The 24,000-nt window shown below is 53.0% G+C and overlaps 1 protein-coding gene across 1 annotated transcript in view; it reads right to left on the minus strand.

Moving 5' to 3' along the window:
- HHATL (hedgehog acyltransferase like) overlaps positions 1 to 12,507 on the minus strand; it is a 36,628-nt gene extending 24,121 nt beyond the window's left edge. Inside the window, exons 1-6 of the mRNA XM_074943443.1 lie at positions 12,175 to 12,507; positions 6,218 to 6,363; positions 4,646 to 4,713; positions 3,944 to 4,057; positions 1,818 to 2,012; positions 86 to 295 (exon numbers count right to left, since the gene is read on the minus strand). Coding sequence (XP_074799544.1) covers positions 86 to 295; positions 1,818 to 2,012; positions 3,944 to 4,057; positions 4,646 to 4,713; positions 6,218 to 6,323 — 693 coding nt within the window. The 5' untranslated portion in view covers positions 6,324 to 6,363; positions 12,175 to 12,507. The remainder of the gene's footprint in view (positions 1 to 85; positions 296 to 1,817; positions 2,013 to 3,943; positions 4,058 to 4,645; positions 4,714 to 6,217; positions 6,364 to 12,174) is intronic.
- Positions 12,508 to 24,000: the final 11,493 nt, after the last annotated feature.

Here is a 24,000-nt window from a genome sequence, read left to right on the forward strand (position 1 = left end):
AGGTTCGAAGTGGGAGGCTGGGCTGAGGGTCCCTTTTAAAATCTGCCCCGTAAGGTGTAAGGAGGAAAACCCACAAAGCTAGTACCTGAGAGTGGAATCGATCAAAGGTCATGATGGGTCCGAAGAAAAAAAACGGGAGGTAGAAATTGTATTTCAGCAGGTCAATGATGGAGTAAATCCCTTCCTTCCTCTCGGAGTTCTCCAGCGCAAAGCTCATGCAGCGCATGATGGTAAAGCCGCTTCCTCCATAAAACAGAACTTCTTGAAGATCAAAAGTTCTTGTTACAAATCCATTCTAAACCAAAAAGAATAGTTACTACGTCATTCGGCTGAAAAGGTTGTCTTCTGTGCAACTGGCCGCAATGGGCATCTTCTACTACCTAGTCTTGCTTCAGATAAGTTTTTCTGTGAATGGTGCCTTATTTTCTGAGAGCCTAGCTGCATAGATTTTTAAGACCAGAAAAGCACCATTATGATTATCTAGTCTAACCTCCTGCATAACATGAGCCCTTGAACCTCACACACTAATTTCTGCCTCAAGCCCATAATTTCCATTGGAGCTATAGCGTATCTTTTGAAGAGACACACAGTCTTGATGGAAAGACTTGAAGAGATGGAGAACCCATCACCTCCCTAGGTAAGTTGTTCCAGTGGTCAGTTACCTTCACTATTGAAAAAACTGCCCCTTATTTCTAGCTTGAATGGTCTGGCTCTTACAACCAGAAGGATCACAAAAACTTTACGCTGAAATTCACCATTATGCAGGAGTCTAGCACAAGGCCAATGTGAACATAAGAACTCAATATAGCACTGAAGCGGTGTGTAGCTTTTGTGCTGGCCTTTGGGACAGGTGTGAATGTCACTCTTATAGAATATCACACATAGGGATGACTTCACCCAGCACTGACCTACAGCCACCTCTGGGGTGGAATGTGACCACTAGCCAGTCTATACAGATGGCCTGAATGGAAAATTGCAGCTGCAAAATTGCAAAGGGGCATTTAGATTGATAAAGTAATTACCAGCGGTGGGACTGGAAACTCAGACTATCACCTTTACAACTGCAAAATGTGCTACGGGAAATGGCTTGGCGTGCAGAAGCGCTGAGAACCCAGAGCTCCTGTTTTCTCTAACAGGAATTGCAGGTGCTCAGCACCTCTGAAAATCAAGCCCTGATGGACCATGGGTAGGCAGGACTTTGGTTTTAAGCCTTATAATACCCCTGTAAGGCAGAGAAGTATTACTGGTCCTGAGTCAGCAAGCTCGTTAAGGAATACACCTACCAGTAATTTAGTAATAATATCCAGCTCCTCCATAGAGCATTTCAGCCATAGATCCTGAAGCACTTTACTAATGCATTCAATACCATTTTAAAAGATGGAGAAACTGAGGCACAGGGAGGGGAAATGATGCACTCAGAGTCACCCAGCTAACTCGATGCAGAGCCTGAGTCCCCGTCTGGAACCCTATGCACCAAGCCCGTGCTGGGGCTATCACTACTTCAGTGGGACTGCTCAGGTGCTTAAGTACATTGCTAAATTGAAACAATTATAATCTCTGGGGATGCTGAGGCACAGACAGGCTAAGTGACCTACCTGAGGCCCCTAGTACATCAGTGGCAGGGCCAGGAATAGAATCCAGGCGTCCTGATTCCTGCTCTAGTGTGCTCCATACCTGTGGCTCTTCCTCAAATGTTTTAGTCTGACCCAAGCTATCAAATCACAGGCCCAAATACACTGGTGTGTGGCCAGGGCACGACCCCGGCACTGGGAACAAAACAGAGCTGCGCGCTGGAAAGAAACCGGCGATGAGCGTACCTGCCATGTGCTGAAAGGTTCCAGCCTGAAAGAGGCCAGGCTGCAAAGCCCGGCCACAAAGCAGAGCCACCTCTGCTTAGCCAGCGCGACAGTGTAGAGCACCACACAGTGAGCGAGGACAATCATCAGGTAGGCGCGTCCCATGGCGCCCAGCACGGCCAACATCCCGTAGAGCATGTAAACCACAGATCTGTGCTGTGAGAAAAGAGAACGTGCTTCAGGCCTCTCCTCGGGGAGTCTAACGGACAACAGAACCCTGCCGCCCACTGCACCGCGGGGGTGCCAGACGGATACGAGGGGGGAGCAGGAACAGTTTTATTTTCACTAGAGCAGATCAGTGTATGTGTTGTTGTTTTTTTCCTACATTCAGCCAAGACGGGGGGAGTTTTCTGCCCCCTCCTTGTTCGCATTAGTCCTTTAGAACCACGTCACCCTGGGAGCTCGTGTTCAGCTGATTATCCAGCAGGACCCCCATGTTCTTTTCAGTTTTGCACCATTTGGGGCTTTTTCCTGGCATGTGACATCATTCCTAGATAGGTGCTATCTTAGCCCCACTGACAGCAGTGTCACTCACACTGACTTCAGTGGGGCCAGGATTTCAACCAATAAGTTTCTCATTCAGGTACTTATCTGCTTCCTATCACCCTGGCACCTCACAATCTTTAATGTCTTTATCCCCACAGGTTTCAGAGTAGCAGCTGTGTTAGTCTGTATCCGCAAAAAGAACAGGAGGACTTGTGGCACCTTAGAGACTAACAAATTTATTTGAGCATAAGCTTTCGTGAGCTACAGCTCACTTCATCGGATGCTATAGCTCATGAGGAGCTGTAGCTCACGAAAGCTTATGCTCAAATAAATTTGTTAGTCTCTAGGGTGCCACAAGTCCTCCTGTTCTTTTATCCCCACAGTACCCCAGTGAGGTAGGGAAGTGCTGTTAGCCCCACTTCCCAGGTGGGGAACGGAGCCACAGAGACACGAAAGCCCAGATTGTAAAGGTATTTAGACACCTAAGCTGCGTTGCAATCAATGGGAGTTAGGCACCAAAACACCTTTAAAAATTTGGCCCTAACTGACTTGCCCAAGGTCTCCTGAGTCGCAGGCTAGTACGCTAACCCCTGGACCGTCCCTGCTCTCTGAGCTGCAATAACTGAGCCAGGAGATCTCAGATTTGTGGATTTTTTGTGACACTTTTTTGAAAAGGAAAACAATTTTAATGAAACATTTCCTCACTCCACCCCACAAGCAGCTGTAGTAAGTAATGAGCAATGATCCTGCTTTTATGCATCTGTCCTGATTAAATGAATGATGGACAAAGAGGTAGAAAACCATCCCCCAAAAGTATGATTGGAAAAAAGCAACTTTGTCTGCAAGGTCGAGAAACAAAAAGTCCTTCAGCATCTCTCTCAGTCACAGCCACTCATGGCCTGATCACCCACAGCAATTGTTAGTTAGTTTTACTATGGTAGTGCCTAAGTGACAGACAGTCCCTGCCCTGAAAGGCTTTTAATGGGACACACTTGGAAGGCCATTCATTGGGTGAGCCCCCTCTCCCATCAAATTCTCAGTATACACAGATGGTTTTTATGATATTGTCCAAAGGTCCAAGTATTTAGCTTCCACCAGACCCTTGTGAGTGTGGATTCCCTTTGTCCCAGCTGTATTCTTTTGTCTTAGGCCTCGTCTAAACTAGAAAATTAGGTTGGTGTAACTACGTCACTGATGGGGTGTGAAAAATCCACACCCCTGAGCGGCGTCATTTAAGCCGACCTAATTCCCTGTGCAGACAGTGCTAGGTTGACAGAAGAATTCTTCCGTCGACTTAGCTACTTCCTCTCCGGAGAAGCCCTCCCGTCAGCGTAGGTAGTGTGTACACTGAAGCGCTAATGCATCGCAGCTGTTGCCTTTCGAGGGTAGACAAGCCCTGAGCCCCACAAGGGAGGGTCAGATCATGAGGCATTTGCAGCCCCCTAGGTCCAAGGAATATGCCCTGTGAACAGTGTTTATTGGAATCTTAAATGACGCCATCACCAGCTGAGCAAGGAAAGGGATCTGCATTTGCCCCGCGGGGATACCATGCGTGCCCCTGGTGCTTTTAAATCCGTGTCTGGGCAGTGGCCCTTGCTCACCTGAGGAGCCACCATGGAGCAGATCTTGGCAAACAGGATGTGCCCCGAAAGGGCAAAGATGATGATGTTCCTGAATGAGGTGAACCACATCGCCCATTCAAAGTCAGCTGCGTCCTGCCGGAACAGAGCCACATCAGCACGGACAAGCCACGGAACGGCTACTGCAGTCGCTCCAAGGCCCCCTAATCTCTGACTTCCTGCTTAGTAACCCTCCTCCCCGCAAGACTTCAGCTCCCACAAATGTCCTTCTCTGTCGGAGAGCACGGATACAGCGCCTGCTCCTTCTCGGTGCTGGAGGCCCTCCACTTCCATTGACTTCAACAGGAGTCGAGGGCGCTTGGCACCTCACGGGATCATGCCCACAGTTCAAGTTATTTTCATGACCTTTCTACCATCTGTGGATTTCAAAGCAGGTTAGCTTAGCTCTATCAACCCTGTACGAGCTCTGCTGGGATCACTTGTGTCTATAGGTGCACGTAAACGCCGTGCACGCTTGCTGTGTTGCGTAACTAATACATTCCTCAGTGAGTGAACATTTAATGGATGACACGGTCTTTTCGACATGCAGCAGAAAGGTTCACGCGGACTGTGCAAAGAGACTCAAGCGGCGGAAAAGTCAGGGCTCTTTTTTGTAGCTGGCAGCCTTGGTGGTGGTACTTTAACCAACCAAAGCCTTAGCGTGCCCGCTGTTGGGTTGCTTACCATTTTCCTGCCGAAGTAATGCCAGCCCGGCTTTATGCCCTGCCGAAAGGCTTTTCTGTTCATATTATCTGCAAAAGAACAGGTGTTACCCGGGGAGAAAGCACTCTGATGCTGCAACTGTCCCCAGCCCGAGGCCGCAAAGCACTTAGGCACGTGCTTAACTCTGAGCACATACACAGCTCCCACTGGAGCCACCGCACTCGCTTACAGGGACGGGCGCACTCCAGGGCGTTGCTGAATCAGGGCCTGAATCTTCCCCGTGATTGGTCAGCACAGGGGACCAGCATCGGGGTAAGCAGGGGCGGGGTTTTCCCTGGCTTACTTGCCTCCTTCTGGTAGATGGGAGGAGAAAGAGCAACAGAGAGGAGATAAGGCCCTTGAGGTTTTCAAAAGTGACCGGGGGTGGGGATTTACCGCATGGCTTCTGTGGAAATGAACGGGAGTGGTGTAGCTACAGCTCTTCTTCCCCTCTGAAAAATCCCACTCAACCCAAGGAGCCATCTTCTCCATCACTCCAGCTCTTCCGAGTCACCCCCTGTGCACTTAGGGCAGGGTACTTCTGGGGGCTCCCAGACAGGTTCTCTGTTACCCCTACAGCCAGCCCATAAGGGTCCAATCCTGGGCGGTGCTGAGCACCTCTGACTCCCATGGGATTTGGGCGTGGAGCAACTCTTCGGAAACCTGCAGGCCTGATCCAAAGCCCACTGAAGTCAATAGGAAGAGCTTCACTGATTTCAATGGGCTTAGGGGGCAGGCTCTCCGTCGGTTGATTGGATTGCTCTTTGGTCCATTGGTGCAGTATTAGTCTCAGTCATAGCTATGCCCAGTTAACTGTGTGGATTTAGGGTCTAGCTGAAGGGGGCTGGCACGACCACCCTCAGCCTGAAGCCCCCTGTTTATGCTCCAAACAGATACATCATAGGCAGCAGCAGTCCAAGCGTCACCTGCATCACCCCACCAATGTGCTTCAGACTCAACCCAGACGGATCGTCCCTAAGAGGTTTGTTTGCACTGCTAAAGGTACCAGAGGAAAGGAGCAAAGACCAAAGAGCCTCCAGCCAGGGATTTCTCCAACATCCTGCCCCTGCCCTGTTTGAGGAACCATCATGAGATGATACACTGTAGATAGGAAGAACTGGGAGCTTTCATAGGGGGAGGGGGACCTAGCCGTCAGCCGTGCCGTTGTCTGGTGTTACATAAAAAGATGGGTTGCATTACTGATTATCAGAGCCCTTGAAGATAATGTATCAGCCTGTCTAGGACGTTGACATAGGGGCTTTGCCACTGCTTTGCGCCTGATGTTGCCATTCACACCTGTGCCCAGTGGGTGTGGAACAGTTCCACTCGGATTGGGCAGCATTTCACACCTACTTTGCTCAGGTGTACGTGACTCCCAAGGTCATTCTCAGCAGAGAATCAAGTCCAAGAGCTTTATACTTATGATCATAAGAAAACATATTCCAAATGGGTGGAAATTGGCTTCTTCTGAATTCTAGGTTGTAAGAATACCGGGTTGGAATACACCTATCACTTACATACCCACACCTGGCGAGCTTTGATTAGGGAAATTACCTCTAGATGCGTCAAAGATCCCATTCCCACTGTACACCAGAGCACATGTCAAGATCAGAGCGTAGAACCCCAGCTCGTAACTCGGTAACACTGCTTTAATACCCATGTTGGTGGGTTACCACCCCAACAGCCAAGGGTCTCCAGATCTGGCAGAGAAAAAAAGGAAAGGAAAAGTTTGGTGTCTAGAGCTACACACACCCACACGGTGTGTGGGATCTCATTACATGTGAATGACTTGAAATTGGAGGATTGGATCCATTTTGTCGTCTTTTGTCTACAGTGTTCTACCAGGTGACGGGCTCCTTTACCTACCACCCCTGGGCTGGCTTATCCTTCTACTATCCTTCCTGAACAAGAAGGGGAATTTCCTCAGCCCTGTGATTCCAGCCTGCCTTTATTTTTCGAACACAGGAGCTGCTAGACTCAACACAAGAATGGTCCATCTAATTCCACTCCGTCTCCAGCAGACCACGTGACCAGAGAAATCAGAGGGGCTATTTGGTCATGTGTTTGCTTTTTCTGACAGAGCAGCATTGCTCTTTACAGCGCTCGGGCCAGTCTGGTTTTAAATATCCCAGGGGATGAGAGTCACCTCATTGTCCAATATGATATCACGCCTCTATTGCTCCTCACCACTGCAAAATCCCCTTCCAGTCAATCACTGCCGATGCCGCCCCTTCGCCTTCTGCTGGGAGCTCGGACGGTCAGTGGCACATTGTATTCAGCGCCTTAGTGTTGCAGAGCACTTGGCTGTTATCCCTTTTTCCCAAAATGGGGCTAATCGGCTTAGGCCAGCTTCCTCATCTGGGGATGGCCAGGCAGTGAGCCACTGTGCTCTTGGTGCAGTGACTGATCTGCCTTTATTGGACCAAAGAGAGGTGCCAGCTTTTAAAAATTCAGTAAAATTAAAAAAAAAAAAAAAAATAACCCGCCAAAGGCAAAAACTTCACAAGTCAGATATTAAATCAGGGGACGCCAGAGTTGTTTTTTATTGCTGCTCACACATGCAGTCCCTTTCCTGATCCCCTTTAAAGTTCACTCTGCTAATGTTACTGAGTACACAGGATTAACTGCTCCCCTGCCGATCTGTATTTTCCGCATCTCCCTGCAAGATAGCCCAGAGTGGCTTCCATCTAAGCACATCTCCCTGGCTGAGCCATGAGCCTTTTGGCTCACCTGCCTATGGCTCATCAGGGTCTGGCCCACATGCTCAGGGATCAACTGCTTATCATATTTGGGGTCGGGAAGGAATTTTTCCCAGGTCAGATTGACAGAGACTCGGGGGCTTTTCTCTTTCCTCTGCAGCAGGGGGCACGGGTCACTTGCTGGTTTGAACTAGAGTAAATGGTGGATTCTCTGTAACTTGAAGTCTCTATATCATGCTTTGAGGATTTCAGTAACTCAGCCAGAGGTCAGGGGTTTGTTACAGGAGTGGGTGGGTGAGATTCTGAGGCTTGCGTTGTGCAGGAAGTCAGACTAAATGATCATGATGGCCATTCTGGGCTTAAAGTCTGTGAGCCTATGAGACTCGGCTGCTGTAATGGAGGCGGTTGAGTCACTGAATGAGTGACTCTGCTAACTGGGTAAGTCCCCTCCAGGGGAGAAATTCACCAGCTACTACTACTAATGGGCACGTCTACACAGCCCATGGTTCCCAGCCCGGGCTAACAGGCTTGGGCTAGCGGGGCTTGCACTGGCGCGGTAAGAAGAGACAGTGCTTTGAAGTTGCAGTTCGGCCAGAACCAAGCTCAGAGTCCCATTGTCGTAGGCCATGTGAGCAAGAGACAGTCCCTGCCCCACAGAGCTTACAATAGCGGGAGACCAGCCAGCCAAAGGAAGAGGAAGGAAGTATCCTGTGACAGATGGGCAACTGAGGCACAGAGAGAGGAAGTAACTTGCCCAAGATCACCGAACGCCGTCCTGCCTCTCGGATAGCTTTGACTGAACAAGCAATGCTGCCCGTAGCTATTCCCTCAGCGGTGTCTGGACAAATGATGCATTGAAGGCGATCGGGTTATCAGACAAGCAAATCCACTCAGAGCAGTTACCAGCTGGTCACTAAATCTCTCCAAGCCGTTGGAAACCACATTGCAATCATACCCCGCCCCCCCACGAGATCCTGCCCTCGCAGCCCTTCAAGCAAGGTGCTGGGTAGATCGGCCCTGGGGAGGGGGGCTGTTTAGATACAAATGTTCCAGTCTCTGATTCTCTGATCCCAGAATAGGGAGCGGGGAACACAACACACAGGAGTCCCACTTGAGGGCTGCAAGGTCTTGATGGCTCTGGAAGCTCTAAGTCCAGCCCTGAAAAAATCTGACCCTGTTTAACATGACAAGATACACATAAAAACTCTAATACCCTTCCCTAGACTAAATTGCTTAACAATGCAGAGGACACTACCAGGGACCTGCTGCAGACGACACATTGTCATTGGTAACCCTACGTTGCCTGTATATTGACAAGGATACCAAGTACATTACCTGTTACACACCGTTCATGGCCACTGATGCTGCCGGCGACACACACTACACTGCCAAGGATGCAATAGTCCATGAGTGTGTACTGCCAGCTACGTCCCGTATCTAGCATCCAACATGCGGTGTGGATATCAGCTGTGCACTGTTATCTGCTACACACAGGACACGCGGGAGTGTCTTGCCATGGGACTTACTAACACCGAACCAGTCAATGAATTTCGGGGGCGGGCGGGCTGTGTGCGTACATCGCATTGTACCCGGTGGTTCGCGCACTCCCTCGGAGCTGGGCGACTCAAGTTTGGAGCCCCAGTCTAGAGCAGAGACAGGAGCCTGACTCTCCTACATGCCAGAGGCGTGCTCAAGCCCCCAGGCAAGAGGACTGCCTTCTCTTTCTCACCCGCTCTAGGCATAGTGAATGAGAAGCCTCAGCAGGAGAGCTGGAGAAAGGCTTTCCCCCCGGAATCCCCGAGGGTTTCCCCAGTGGTTTGGGCAGTCAGCTGGGAGCTCTGGGTTCCAGGCCCGGCTCCGAATCAGGCAGAGCAGGATTGGAAAACAGGGCGACTGCTTCCCAACTGAGTGCCCTACCCACCAGGCTATGGGCTATCGCAGGGCTCTCTACCACGGGAGACAGGACCAATCTGGCTTAGGCTCAGGAGGGTTTACAGCTGAGAAGCCCAAGTGGAGCAAGGTGTCTCCCTCCAGCCCAGAGCTAGAAGCCTTAGCTACCCTGGAGGAGCAGTGCTTAGGCTTCACCCATTCCCTGGGCATTTCCCGCTGGCTTGCTTCAGCAGCACCCCGCTCAGCTCGCTGGCATCTGTGCCGCCCAGTCTGTGCCCCCCAACAATGCCTGGGGAGTCCGGATGCCCAGCGCGGGGCTGTGAATTCCATGGGGCTCCTGGAAGCTGGCTGCTGTGGCAGTGAGCGCTGGGACGCCTGCGTCCCCTTGTGGGGAGAGCCCCTGCTCTGTCCCTGCCCCTCTGCCCACCGGTTAAATGGGGCATGGGGCTGTGAGGAGGAATGAAAGCCTGTGAGATGCTCCATGTGTGCAGCCGGAGGCACCCAGTGGCAACGATAGGGTGGCCTGGTGCCCGGTTTCCGACCGGCGTGTCCGGTTGAAAAGGGGACCTGACAATGTCCGGTCAGATCTACTGACAGGACACCTGAAGTCCGGTTACTGTGAGCAGGGGAGGCGCCGGGTCATCACCCGCTCCAGCCCCTTCTCAGCCGGGGCCGCCTCCTATCTTCACTGGGCGGCTGCAGCTCCCAGGCCTGACTCCACAGGCAAGTCCCTCCGGACCCGGGCAGGAGGGTTGGGGGTGGGAGGGGAAAAGCAGCGAACTACGGGGGGTAGGGGGCAGAGGAGTGGAAGGGGGCGGGGCCTCAGGAGAATAGGCAGGGCAGGGGCGGGGCCTCAGGGGGGAGAGGCAGGGCCGGGGAGGTTCCAGCACTCCTGCTGAGTGTCCGGTTTTTAAATATTACCAAGTTGGCAACCCTGGGCAATGAACGGGGGATAGCGGGGTGCAGAGGGTCATCTCCGTCATAGGCCGGACAGGAAAGAGGAGCCAAAGAACCTGCAGAGAAGTGATGCTGATGGGAGACGATGCAAAATCGGTGCAGTTTGGGCTGGGGTGCCAGGGAGCCAGCCTGACGCTGCTGGGAGACTGGGATCTCCTTCCCAGGCACCTCCTTCCCAGAGCAATGGGAGGCTGCCTACACTCACTCCTAGGCTCTGCTCCTGGGAGAGGCGCCACTGGCTTTGGGGGCGCCTCGTGGCACTCAGTGGGTTTCTGCAGAGCGCCGCTGAGCTGGGTGGGGGGGTGACCCGTGCTGACAGTCTCCAAACAATTGCCATGAAGAAAGGCCGGGCATCCCGGAGAGGGGAATGAGGGGTCTGGCTGGGGTAAGGGGGCATTCAGCTGGACTACCAGGCTGGGCTTCCTGGCAGCGAGGTGGAACAGTCTCCCAAGGGATGGGCACGTTCATAACCAGACGAAAGTACTGGGGAATACAGTGGAAGGCCCAGTCCTGGGCCTGCAGGAGGATTCAGCGCCCTAACACGGCAGCTGTTTTCCAATGCTCGTTGCCCTGCAGCAAGGCCCTTGCAGTTTTGTCCCTTATGAACAAGCAGGACAGGATCCGGGCCCAATTCTGTCCCCCGGGGTCCCCTGCTGCCTTCAGGGTGCTGCCGGGGAGAATGCAATGAGGTTGCATGGGTATAAACCAGGGTGGACTTTGGCCCCGGCTGCAGTGATCACAATGAACTGAATAGTGCTGCTTGGTTATTGGGAACCATGCGGAACCCACTGCTAGCTGGAGATGGCGTATTGGCAGCTGGACGGCCCCCCGCAATCACTGAGTGGTGCTGCAGTGGCCTGGATCATTACAATGGGGTCCTGCGCCTTTTCTCTTATGAGACTGGGTCAGCACTTACATTGCACTTGTCAGCCACACATCTCAACATGCCCTGCAAAGAAGGTCAGCACCACTATCCCACTTTGCATATAGGGAAACTGGGGCACAGTGATGGGAAGTGACTTGCCCAAGAGCACCCAGCAGCAGAGCCGGGAGTAGGACCTGGATCCCTTGAGTCCCAATCTGGCGCGCTAGCCACTAGGCCCCATTGTGTGTCTTCCAGCCTGCAGTGCAAGACCACTTCTTATGGTCTAAATGCCTTTGCTTGGCACTATCTAGTTTTAACCCACTTGGAGGGTGTGCTTGGTGTTTTGTTCCTCCTTGTGGACGTCTCTTTAATCAGGCCCCCCACTCAGCACGACTGTGCACTTACAGGGTCTTTTTCAAGGGCATCCCAGGTATTGATCCCAGCAGGGCCGGGCGGGAGAAGGTTAATGGAGCAAAGTTACGTAAACGGGAATGCAATGCCCCCAAAGCTGGTCTGAGGCCGAGGTGGAAAAAAGCCTCAGTCTGCAGAACACAGAGCCCTTTCCAAATTTAGCTCAGCGATTGCCCTCTCTGCAGCTGCAGTCCTCTGTGACAGCACTGGGTGCCTGTCCCTGGCTGCAGTGGGGCTCAGCTCCCTCTTTTGCAGGTATGTGAGTGCACAAAGCCATGCACAGGTAGCTAAGCGTGCCCACTTCCCTGTCTCCCTGCTCTGCTCTACTCCTGGGAGGCGCTCGGACATGCTAGCGGAAGTGCACTTTGCACGCTATGGCCACAGCTTACGGTTGCGTTACCGGCACTTCTACACTGTGGCTGAATCTTGTTGCAAGCGGTCGCTCTTACATACAGCGCTTGCGCCCTGTCCAGTGAAAGCAACCCGTCCTCACGTCCCATCCACTGCAGCTGCAGTTAACAGTATCCTCCGGCCACAGACACAGAAAGACATTCAGCTCCACCGCGGTGCCAGGGACGGGTTGCAATCACAATGCAAGAAGGGGTGAGCTCGCCCCATGCAAATAAGTCGTTTAACAATGACCTGATTCACTCGCCTCCTTTTTTGACATGCATTTCCCTGCAACTGACCTTGACAAGCAGTTGGCACAATGCAGCACCACCCCGGATCTCAGAAGTGAGGCAAAGCAGGGGGATGGACGATTCCTTTGGAAATCCAGATCTCAATACTGTCAGTTGGGTGGGAAGGAAGAAATAGCAAGTTGTCCTTCCGCTACGGCATCTGTCTGTCCGTCCGGTGGCTCTTTGGTTTTTTGGCTGCCAGTCCCCCCCTGGGGTGGATCTCTGGAGTGAGTTGAGCTGGGAGTTGAGTGCGGAAAGCTGGGGATAGTTTTATTTTAGATCAGCACTACAGAGGAGGGTTGGTTCAGAAGCTGCCTGTCAAACAGCAGCAGCAAAAGTTAATTCAGGGCAAGTGGGGGAGGATGGAGGAGGGAGAAGTGGAGGCAGGGCTGGCAGCCTAGGGCGACAGTCTGGGCATGTGCCAGCTGGATATCAGGTCCCTTCTCGCACTGGGAGCTGGTTAGAGTTTTACCTCCAGGCTTCTGGGTCAGTGGTATCCAATTACTGCCCCTGGCGTGGTGTTTCTAGGGCAGAGAGTGTTATTGCAGCCTGACCTTCCGAGACGGGCTCACGCCCAGGCTAACCAGCCCACCACATTCACCCGGCTGCTCAGCAAAAGGCCCTTAGCTCACGTCGTACCACGGGCCACAGATTGAGGCCCCCACCCCATGATGCGGTTTGTAAGGGTGGAAGCCTGCGCCTGGGTGGAGCCCAGTTACCTTCAGTGGGGCCCGGCGAGGGTGCAGGGAAATGTCTGTGCGGAGTAGCGTGCAGGGTCGGGGCCGTACCTGCTTACCAAGGGCTGCTGGGACTTCCCGCAGTTTGAAATTGGACTTTGCGCCAATGTGTGCGTAATGCAACCAGGTGAATCTAGCCTGGTTCTGGCCTCCATTGCAAACCTGAGGTAGTGTGGCCCCGACACTCACAGACACAGGAGCCCAGGGGGCCAAATTTCCAAGAGGCATCCGTGGAGGGGGAAGGTTCACGCAGCTCTGGATTCTCGCATCTGAAACCCCCAGGCGCTGGGAGCCTGTGGGTCAGACGCTGCACCAGGCAGGGGGAAACCGTCCCAGAATGGCCTCTCCAGCACTGAAATGGCCAGAGCCAAATGCAACGTGGGAGCCAGACCAATAACTGCATGGATGCTGTGTCAACTTCCCCTGCGGCTGAATCTGGCCCAGAAAACGCCACCTGACCGTGAACGTGGCACTAAGGCCTCAGCGCAGCCCGGCCATCTTCTCTGCCGCCGCGGCTTCGATCTCTTCTGCCGAGCAGCCAGGCGGGATATGAGAAGTGACAGGACCCTGGCAAGCCAGGAGCCCTGTGGGAGTAGCTTTGCAAAGTGAGCACTAAGGGACTGAACAGCCCAGTGGCTAAGCCAGGAGGAAGCAGGAGAAGGGAAATGCTCCCACGCTCCATATAAATTGAAAGCGACCAGACTAGGGTCAGGGAAGGGCTTAACAGGTATACATGGGGATGGGTAAACAGGTTTGGAGGTGATAAGATCCTGTCCCCCTTCCCGCACCTTAGCCTCTCCCCCGTCCTTTGGTCGTTGTTGCCGGCACTTCTAGCTTTCCTTTGGCACTTCAGGTGCCAAAAATCTCCCTAGGAAGGTTGCTGTCCAGAGCACATTTCCAGGCCAACGACAAGCAAGAAGTAATGCTAAAGCTTATACAGTGCTTCAGCTGTAGGCATCAAAGGTGGGTAGAGATTATAATCGCCATTATACTGATGGGGAAACTGAGGCACGACACCGCAAAGCAATCATCCAAGATGTTGCAGCGAGTCAGTAACTGAGCCCTGCCGGACCCTGGAATAATCAGGAGGAGAACGTGGCTCAATGAGCATGTACTGTGCCCCCAAGAAATAACCGAAGAGGCAAATCTGGCTTTAAGAGTCAATCCCCAGACACCACAGCAGTGATCTGGGTTCAGCTATAAGCCCTCAGTTGTTTGTATGGAATAAGAGGCACAACATTAATTACACTAAGAGCCGGCTCCTTTCCCCACTGAAGTAAACGGGGAAACATCCGCTGACCTCAGTGATGCAGGATTGGGGCCCAGATGAGGTTTAGGGAAGCATGGGCGTTTGCTAATCAGGACCTTACGGTGTGCCAACCCCAGTACAGCAGGGAGCTCGGCCTGAAAGGCTCCAGGCATTGTTGAATAGATCAGTTCTCTCGTGCATCCTGTACAGGAACAGGGACATCGCCCCCACACCCACATGTCCCCGAAGAGGAAATGATAGGGAAAGGTGGCCAGCTCCCTGCCCCACCAGGGAACACAGCACTGGAGACAGCAAGTAGCGAGACGGCCACAGCCTTATACAGAGCTCCAGCAGCTCTCGCAGCCACAGCAGAAGGGAATAGCTGATTTTCTCGTGACATAAGAGCATAAGACTGGCCGTCCCGGGTCAGCCCAAAGGTCCATCGAGTCCAGGGTCCTGTCGTCTGACAGTGGCCAGTGCCGGGTGCCCCAGCGGGAATGAATAGAGCAGGTCATCCTCAAGTGATCCATCCCCTGGCGCCCATTCCCAGTTCTCATTCTTGTTGGAATCGGTGTTGTGTAGGTCCTGCACAAACACAGAGACAGGCCCTGCCCCAGGAAGCTGACGGGCTACGCAGACTCTACTTCTAAGTTGGCAAGTAGATACGATGATCAGCCAGGAGAGCCCAAGATAACCACGCGATGATTCTGATCAGCACTCACAGGAGGGAGGCCACGGATGCAGCCCCCAGAAGGACAATGTCCCCCGAGTCGTCCCTGCCCCTGTCTGCGTGACTCCGTCCCTCCTGGCGTGACCTCGCACGCACGGTGCGTGCGAGGTTGCGCCCGCACAAAGGATGCTCTTTTGCTGAGCGTGCCAGAGGCGTGCGAGGGTGTGCCACACAGCGGATGCTGTTTTGCAGAGGGCGGAGAGCGTGTTGGGAGCATGCGAGGTCATGCCACACAGAGGATGTCATTTTGCAGAGCGTGCTGCCCTGGCCCCCCACCATGGCCTGACATGTGACGGGTGAGGTCAGCACCCGCTGCATGACAACCTCTGTACGGGATACCAGACACAATCACGTCCGGTTTTATATCAGTACCGGACAGGAGCCAAACCAGACGCAACCAGGGCCGTGTGGCTTGAAACTGGCCGAACGGCCTGCCGAATTCAGAGCACGCCCGCTGCTAACCTGTCGCACCTGCCTGGCTTTAGCTTTGCTTACTGCCCTCACTGGTGTAGAGTATGGCACCGCGGCTCGCTCTTAACAGCACGTACGGCACGTGGAAAACGGGGAAAGAGGCTGCACAAGATCAGGACTCAGCAAATTAAAATTGCAAATAATAACAACTGGCTGGTGATGCTACAGATGCTGTTAGCCAAGTGAGGGGCTTCTGGCTTAAACCTCAGACCCAAGGCCCTGCCGGCTCTGCAGGGACGTGATTTGTTGCCACTGAACCTTGCGTGGGGGGAGCATGAACAGACATACATGGCCAGGAGCCAAAGGCCATTGCAGTCAATGGAAAGACACCCCCACCCCACACTGGCTTCAGTGGGTTTGGGATCAGATTTATAATCCCCACTGAGATTGGTGTCCTGTGAGCTACTGAGCGAGGGCGTCAGTGGGAGCGAAGGACGTATTCAGCATCTTGCAGAGCTGGGCCCGTTGTCCTGCCCCCCGAGTCGCTTAGATGCTAAGGGCCCAATCCGGTGAGCACTCTCAGTTACAGCTCCATGGGAACTGGGGGGTGGGAGGGACAGCACTTTGCAGGAGAGAGCCCTAAGGGGCTGCACCCCTCTCTCATGCTGCATTATCACTGCTGTGTGCCCCTGCCCCCTTTATGTGGCGCTCACGCCGGCTCTCACAGCCACAGCTGGGCAAGTGGCTTCACTGTGCCGTGCCTCGGTTTCCACCTCTGTAAAGACTGTGGAGAGACTCGGTGCTTCCCAGCCCTTCTTCCCACGGGCGGTGCCTATCAATGTGGGGAGAGTGCCAGAAGCTCCTCGGGCTGAAGGTGCTAGGCCAGAGCAGGATACTGGTCTGAGCGTACCCAGGGCGAGCTGGGGGAAGGGTACACTGCAGGGTGGCTGGCACTCCAGGAGCGGGGCTCCCAGCCAGCGGAGGAGGTGACCTTTGAGGAAGGCAGAGGGACAGGGAGACACAGTGGTTGCACCAGCCGCCAGGGGCGTTTGTAGAAGCCGAGACCTACAGCTGGGTGATGGCTGCAGTGAAATCCTGTGGGCTAGGCCAAGTGAGGGAATAAAGGAGAACAATCAGCATCCCGCCAGCTCAGGTGGACGGGAAAGGGTCACATCAGGTACTGCAGCTGGACAGCTTTAGAGGGCCTTCTTAAACCCACTATTATGTGCCAAAGGGGATTGCGAGCTTCTGGGCCAGGGCTGCACTGGGCACAGCTCTTCCCCGTGGGGCAGGTGCATGACTGGGCAGGGTGAGACAAGGGGACCTTCCTCTGAAGCATCAGTTGTGGGCTTGTCATCACTGGGCTAACTGCTTGCACCACGCGCAGCAAAGCACGGATCATGGTGCTGGACTCAGTATGGTGTCTCATGCCAAAGAGCAGGAACTAGAGCAGTTTTGAATTGGATTCTCATCTAGGGGAATTTCGGAGCAAGTGGCTGTGAAGCTAAGGAAAGGGCTCGGGCAGGGATGAGCCACCAGCCAGGCAAAAATACCCAGCTCCAACCAAATGCATCTGGAGACACAGGGCTGATGAGCAGGGTCCCAGGAGAGGAAGCAGGTCCATGAAAGACAGAGGAAGCGAAGGGATGCTGTAATAGATATAAAATTAACTGGCCAATCATAAGAAAAGAGCATTTATTATGGGATGACAGCAGTCTCTCCAGAGTGACGGTTGTAGAGGACTTTCATATACGCCTGCTCTTGCCCATCCATCTAAAATCCAAGACTGGTAAGTTAGACCTGCAGCTAAGGTAGAAGGACCGGTCCATCAGTGGCTATTAGCCAGGACGGACAGGGACGGTGTCCCGAGCCTCTGTTTGCCAGAAGCTGGGAATGAGCGACAGGGGATGACCACTTGATGATGACCTGTTCTGTTCATTCCCTCTGGGGCACCTGGCACTGGCCACTGTCGGAAGACAGGACACTGGGCTAGATGGACCTGGGTCTGACCCAGTCTGGCCGTTCTTATGTTCTTATCCGGAGTGTTCCTGCAGAGTCTGATGTAAGTCAGAGAAGGGGCTCCTGGAAAGAGCCGTTCAGCAGAATTCAAAATTACCCCAGGCTTTTTTTGGCCACTTTGTAGCAAAAAGCCAACAAAACAAAACAAAACCAAACCACAAAAGAAAGAAAGGAGAAGGATAAACCCTACGTCACTGGCCTCCCCTAGCTCTGATCCACTGCCCGAGACCAACCTTTAGTTGATTGGACTTTGATTAGAAGAGATTTTAGCATTTGCCTTAGCAAAGCAACATGGGAATGGCACCTCCAGTGACCTTGGTCCAGGTCATTGCAGGATCCCTTTGCTTCCGTGGTTCTTTTAAAGAGAGGAAGGGCCATGTTCTCAGCTGGCGTGAATCCTTGCCACCCCCTCACACTGGCTGATCCCTAGTGTCTATTTACAGCAGCTGTCCTTGACATCCTGTGTCTCTGTCCCTTTTCCTTGCAGGGAGAGAACTCAAAGTTTAAGTCAATTGCTCGGGAGAGCTTGTAACTAGAGGAGCGATTTTTCCCCTCTAAAGGGCTAACAAGGGGTTCACCCCTCCTGCAGACCTTGGAAGGTCCATAGAAAGGGGAGAGGAAAGCCGCTTGATCTGTGTCCCCCGCCCCCAGCCTCCTCTTTATAAAGCACTTTGAGGGCTTTAGATGCAAGTTCAGCGCTATACGTGCAAGGGATGCTAGTTACTACCAGAGTCAAGTGAATTTTCCCTTCCAGTTACCCCGTGTCTAAGATGAGTAGGAAGCTACTGGAGACTTCTTACATTTCTGTGGCATCTCCAGAATGATTACATCTGCCCCTGCCGTTCCATTCTTGGTGTGAGCCAGTCTGATCCACCTCTCTGAGGCTATTTGGATGTTATATATCCTTTAGTTTCTTATTTTGCCAGTTGCTCAGACAGCAAGTTTGGGGCTGATTTGGGAGGATCAAAAGCTTCTGTGTCTGTCTGGGCTCTCTGATCCCCAGCACTGCCGTGGGGGCAGGGATGTGGTTTCAGGCTGGAGTGGTATTGCGAAAGAAACTGGAACAAAAATGGTGCTGATTTCATGGCTTTCCCTTCCCTCCCAAACGTCTCCTGCCATCTGGCTGCAGTACATGCTGCATGGGAGTGCACACAACAGCCGGCGATACCCTGCCTTCGGGAAACAGGGCCAGATTCTGATCTTCGAGCCAGTGGTATAAATTGGGAGTAATTCCACTGTCACGCCGTAATTGCACAGGTAACTGAGATCAAAATCTGCCCCGTACTGGGTAAGGGATCTGGGACAGGACAACCAGCCCGGTGGGATTAGAGGGGGAGACCATTGTTGGAGTCAAGGATGTGCTAATCTCCCCAGAAAACTCAGCCGGAGGATTCCCTCCTTGCACACCTTGGGTGTGTGACAAATGGTAGCAAGCCCACTGTGCACACACTTCACTAGGGTTATGACTTGGGGAGCCTCAAGCTAAGCGGGGAGGCAAAGGAGAGGGAAAACAGCCCAGCCCTGCTGAAAATCGGGGCCAAGAGCACTTTCTGCCTCAGTTTCCCCATTTGTGTATTAGGGCTCATAATGCTTCCCTAACTAACAAGCACTCTGCGGAGCTTAATTAATTCCCATTTGTCAGGCCTCAATGGAGAGGATTCTAGCAACGCAACGTACTGGTATACACACGCTCCACCGTGCCAGGACTCGTTACTGTGATGCAATATTGAAAGAGACCCTGCACTGTCACAGCAGGTGTGTGTGTGTGTTGAATGCACACACAGCACTAAAGGAAGTGTGGTTTATACAGAGAGGCCCAGAGCCTCAAATGTATTCAGGTGCCCAATTCCCACTGAAATCATTCAGCTGGAGTCGTCCGGAGCAGAGCGCCAGGAAATATTTTCAAACCCGCAAGAGCCCCAGCGTCTCCCGTGGGGCTGAAAATCCGAGCCCTGGCGTGCCCTGTGGCACAGAAACCCTGAGCCCCAGTGTGCTCTGCGGGACTGAAGCCCTGAATGCTGGTGGCCTCCCAGCCCCGCGGGGCTAAAGCCCCGAGACCTCCCGCCCCCCACAGCTGAAGCCTGGAGCCCCCAGTGGGAGATGGGGGGCTCTGGGAAATAATCTCTGAGAAGTTAAGCACTGAATGGGGAGTTAGACGCTTAAATGCCTTTGAGGAGCTGGGCCAGAGTTGCCATCAGGGAGCACAGGAAGAAATCACCCTGTATAATGGATGCTGTATTAAATTCCTGCCTGGAGGAAGTCAGAGCATCAGACCTTGGCATAATTTACTGTGTACTTAGAGGAAAAGTAATTAAGATAGCTACACCGATAAGCTAGGGAATACAGTTTGTCATGCTGTAGGTGTCTATGGAGAGCTCATTTTATCGACAGCATCTCGAGTTATGTCCAGCAGTGGCAATATGTCAAGAAACCTTGGACAGCGGCAGACTAACACCAGGAGAGTCTCATGGCACTGAATGCTGAGGAAGGCAGGGGACTGGCAGATTTCCCCAGCAGAAGGGGTGACAGGCCTGGCATCTCCCTATGACGCAGACCAACGTTTGCCCTCCCTGTACTGTCAGAAGGGCGGCACGTGTCGCATGCAGGGTTAATGGCCCGGGTGCTGCCAGGGGTCTAAGGTTAACACCATGGCAGGGGTGTCACTTAACGGTGCGAGTGGAGCAATATTCTTTAAATCCGGGGTGGGCGCTTGTAGAGGAAAACCACAAATAGCTCCGTGAGCCAAGATATAGACCAGCACAGGTCTCATCCACTGGGCTCCATTGTGCAGCTGGGGTGTGTTGTATTAATTTAGCTGGAACGTCTGGGCTAGCGGTGCTAATATAACCCGTCACTGTCCACCATTATCCAGTGTTAAACAAGGTTTGGGGTTCGGGACACAGAGACCCCCAGCCTCTTAGCACTACGGCAAACCCACCATGAACCAGCCTTTTAACCCTTTCCGGATGATACAAGTAGGAAGGAAAAAGCATTTGAAATGTAAAACAAGACTTTTATTTTACCAGCATCTCTTGTTCCCGTTCCCTTTAGCTGGAAAGACAAACCCCCTTGTTTAACAGGCCCTACGGTGGTAATAAAACTGGCAATAGCTGGCTTTAGGGGGAACTGAGAAGAAGGTAGATAAGAGCGGTTGGAGCGGTCACTGCGGCTGTTGTTAAAGTCCAAGCCCATTGCCTTTCAAACACACCGAGACACAAAAGGGGAAATGAACAGCGCAGAGAACCTGCAGCTTGTGACTCTGGTGCTCTCTCTCACTCGCAACCTCGCTGCTGGAAAAACAGCCTTAGCACATGGGCTGCTCAGGCACTCTGAGCCCTGACCAACTCGTACCAGCTGTTTAGGGCATGGCTTTTCCATGGTCACAGGCTCATAGGAGTGTGGCAGAATATACAGTCTTGGCAGGCTAAGCCAAGCTTGTATTAGATGGAAGGAAAAAGGCGAGAGAGAAGAAATGAGGTGGGGAAGGAAAAGGACACACTGCGGGAGGGGAGGGGGAGGAAGAGACAAAGTTTCACATCCCAGGTGATGGCTGGGATTCACCTGGCACTGGTAAAGGTGGTGCCATCTGGGTCCCGCTCTTTGGCCCACTCAGGACATCTCTCGGGATTAGGATGAAGATGGTCCGGGCGGGGTCCTGGGAGACCGGGCGGGCGATGGCAGCCATGATGGCGAAGTTTCTCCAGAAGCCAGCTGTTCTCTCAAAAGCTCTGGCTTTAAGGCCCCGCAAAGGCATGCTGGGTGGCCTAGCTCACCCCCTGCATTATTCTGTCCACTAATTAGGCCTAGTTTCCAACACTCCAATGATGGTTCACTGGTTTCTGGTTCCCCACTTTTCTTGTTTACAAGGCATGAGCATAACACAGCCCTGGAGTTCTAGCAGGAACCCGTTTTGTTTGCACTAATTCAGGCTTTGTCTCCCGGGCTGTTTGTGCCCGCCAGCATTTGCTATTATAGGTTATAGTGTCATCATCTGAACTTGCACTCGCTTTTCACACGTGCGCTCACCATTAGGGTCCCTGTGTAGGCCCACTTATCACACCCGAGCCCCATCCCAGGGAGGAGACAAAAGCTACGGTGAAGTTCTCAGTGACAGTATAACGAGCTGGATCCAGAAACAGCAAATCAGTTGCATCAGCTCCATCACCCTGGCCCTCCCTTCACCTGCTTCGTAACAGAAACATTGTGCCAATGAGCCCACAAGAAACACTGGTTAATTGCTGGAACGGCTTCCAAGTTTACTGAACTGCATAGGTTTTAACCCTCGTAACAGTACTCGCCTGTACTGCACTCAGCCTTGCAAGATACAGCCACCCCCTAGCCCCAGTATAAGGCTCTCCAATCGCTTTCCAAAGGCTCATTATCCCCTATTGTATAGCTGGGGAAACTGAGGCACGGCAAGGTAATGGGATTGGCTCAAAGCCCAGTTCCCCCTCTGTTCATCCCCTAAGTGTTTCATGACCAAACTAAGCCACGAAGTTAAAAAAGAAAGGAAAACGTCCTAGTAGGGTTGTTCCTGGTGGGTTAGAAGCACCTCACACGGCCGCACAGCTAGCTGGCTTCCATCTATACTGGCGAGGGTGACTTTCAACCGCGTGACCTGTAGCGGGCGAGTGCCTATGCTCGCTACTGCCCCCCACTGGATGGAATCGAAGCTGTGGACTGGCATTCTGGATTCTGCACCGCTAACAGAGGCTTGGTCTACACTTAAAACTTGAACTCTGTTGGTCAGGGGTGTAAAACCCCCCTCCAAACCACAGCTACACCTACAAAGCCTGCAGAATAGATGCAGCTATGCCAGCAGAAGCATGGCTATGTTGGCACAGCTAATGTTACTGGGGAGGTGTGGTCCTCCACCGGCAAAAAAAATCTCCTACCAGTGTAGGCAGCAGCTAGAGGGCTCTGCTGGCATGACTCTGGTGTGTAGACCTGGCCGTAGGCTCTCAGATCAAGTGGAAGGGGCCAGAGCTTTTGGGGCAGGCGGCGCAGTGGTCTTTCTCAGTTCTGCGTGGCCACACTATGTGGCCGTAGAGCTTTGTTACAGTGGATAATCTGAGAGGCCCTTTGCGAGCCTCTTGGATGAATGACACCACATAAATGGAGGACGGCTTGGTAGATTTTCATTAAGCCCCGGGAACCGCGGCAGTAAAAATCATTTAGCTTTAATTTATGGATCAGGCCATTTCAACCCCCCAAACTTTATTTCTAATAGAACGTGATTTATCTGTAATGTGACTAACACTCCTTCCTCGGTGCGGGCGCCTGCTTTATTATCCCAGGGCTGGTGCTTTAAAACTGATGGGGATTTACGGCTTAGGCTGGCCCGCTTTTTTATTTTTTTATTGCACATGTACGCTGAGTCCCTGCTCCTGGCGGCAGCCTGTTATGGGAAGTCGTGAAGTTGTGGGACCCCAGTGACAGCTAACTGACCCGGATGGGGCGGCGCGGCAGGGAGCCCTGGAAGTTAATGGACTCAAAGGGATGGAAAACACACCAGGGAAGACTCTGTTACTGTCAGGACTGCAGCTTTTGCAGCAAAAGCAGGGGCGTTGGCGCTCTGCAATGAAAGGAAAATACCTTGAGGCCCTCTCCTTGGCTGCACAGTGTTTCACCTTGGGGGTTAGAGGACACCAGGGCACAGTCCCTAGGGAGGCATGGGCCAGATTCCCAGGGAGCAGCTTACATCTCACCTATTTCCTGCCTGTAGTCGCCACCACAGCCCCTGTATAAATTAGAGCACCCTAGAGGCTGGCTGTAGTAACTAAGTGCATGTTCATACACTGCAATGTAAGCCTAGCGTTCGAATTCAGACACAAGCCTAACCCTCCCTGCCCTGCCATCTACACAAATCTCGCACTCACCCAAGGCTCAGACCCAGGGTCCCAGGACCCCATAGTGGTGGCATGGTTGAGCCTGAATAAGCTGGGGCCTGGGGTTCAAGCCTCTATTGCTTTGCCATGTAGACACAGCCCAACTGGCTTTGTGCGCTGGAAATCCACCAAAAGTATCCCACAGGCTGACCTTCTTTGTCCTTGGGACAGTCACGTGTTCCCCACAGGCACCAAAAAGGGCTGGAGCAGCCCTATTTTGGGTGGGCACTAGGAAGTCTGCGATATGGGTGGCCAGACTGGGGCCCACGTACTGCAGTGCGGCTGCTGAAGCCCCAGACTGGGATTCAGGGGGTCAACAATTCATAACCTGGGATGTGTTGTAGACAGTCAGGCCCTAGGTTAACACAGCCAGGGGCTGCTAACTTGAGTTCTGCTAACTGGGCTGACACTGTCGTGTGGCCAGACCCTAAGGGACTGTCTGCTGAGCCGCATGGGTGCAGAGCAGAGCTGCACTCCACCACCTATGCTGTGGTGGGTACATTGTGGATCGCCGGGATCTGGCTTTACCAGCATTGTGTCGGCTGAGAGCTCTCCCATGCCGGGATTAAGCTCACCGGAGCAGCGGGCCCAGCCTTGGGCTCTTTTGCCCACTGGGGTGGTGCCGCATGTCTGCAAGAGAGGGGCCGAACCTGGCCCATACGTCACACCCAGACCCCTGTAGCAGGGCTACTGGTGTTATATGATCTTGGGCGGACAGGACAACGGCTCACAGTAAATATTGAACCAACCCTTTTAAATTCAGGTTAGTGCAAGCACCTCCTCCTGTGCATGGCCAAGTTC

This window comes from Natator depressus, chromosome 2 (assembly GCF_965152275.1).
Source record: "Natator depressus isolate rNatDep1 chromosome 2, rNatDep2.hap1, whole genome shotgun sequence".
NCBI lineage: Eukaryota > Metazoa > Chordata > Testudines > Cheloniidae > Natator > Natator depressus.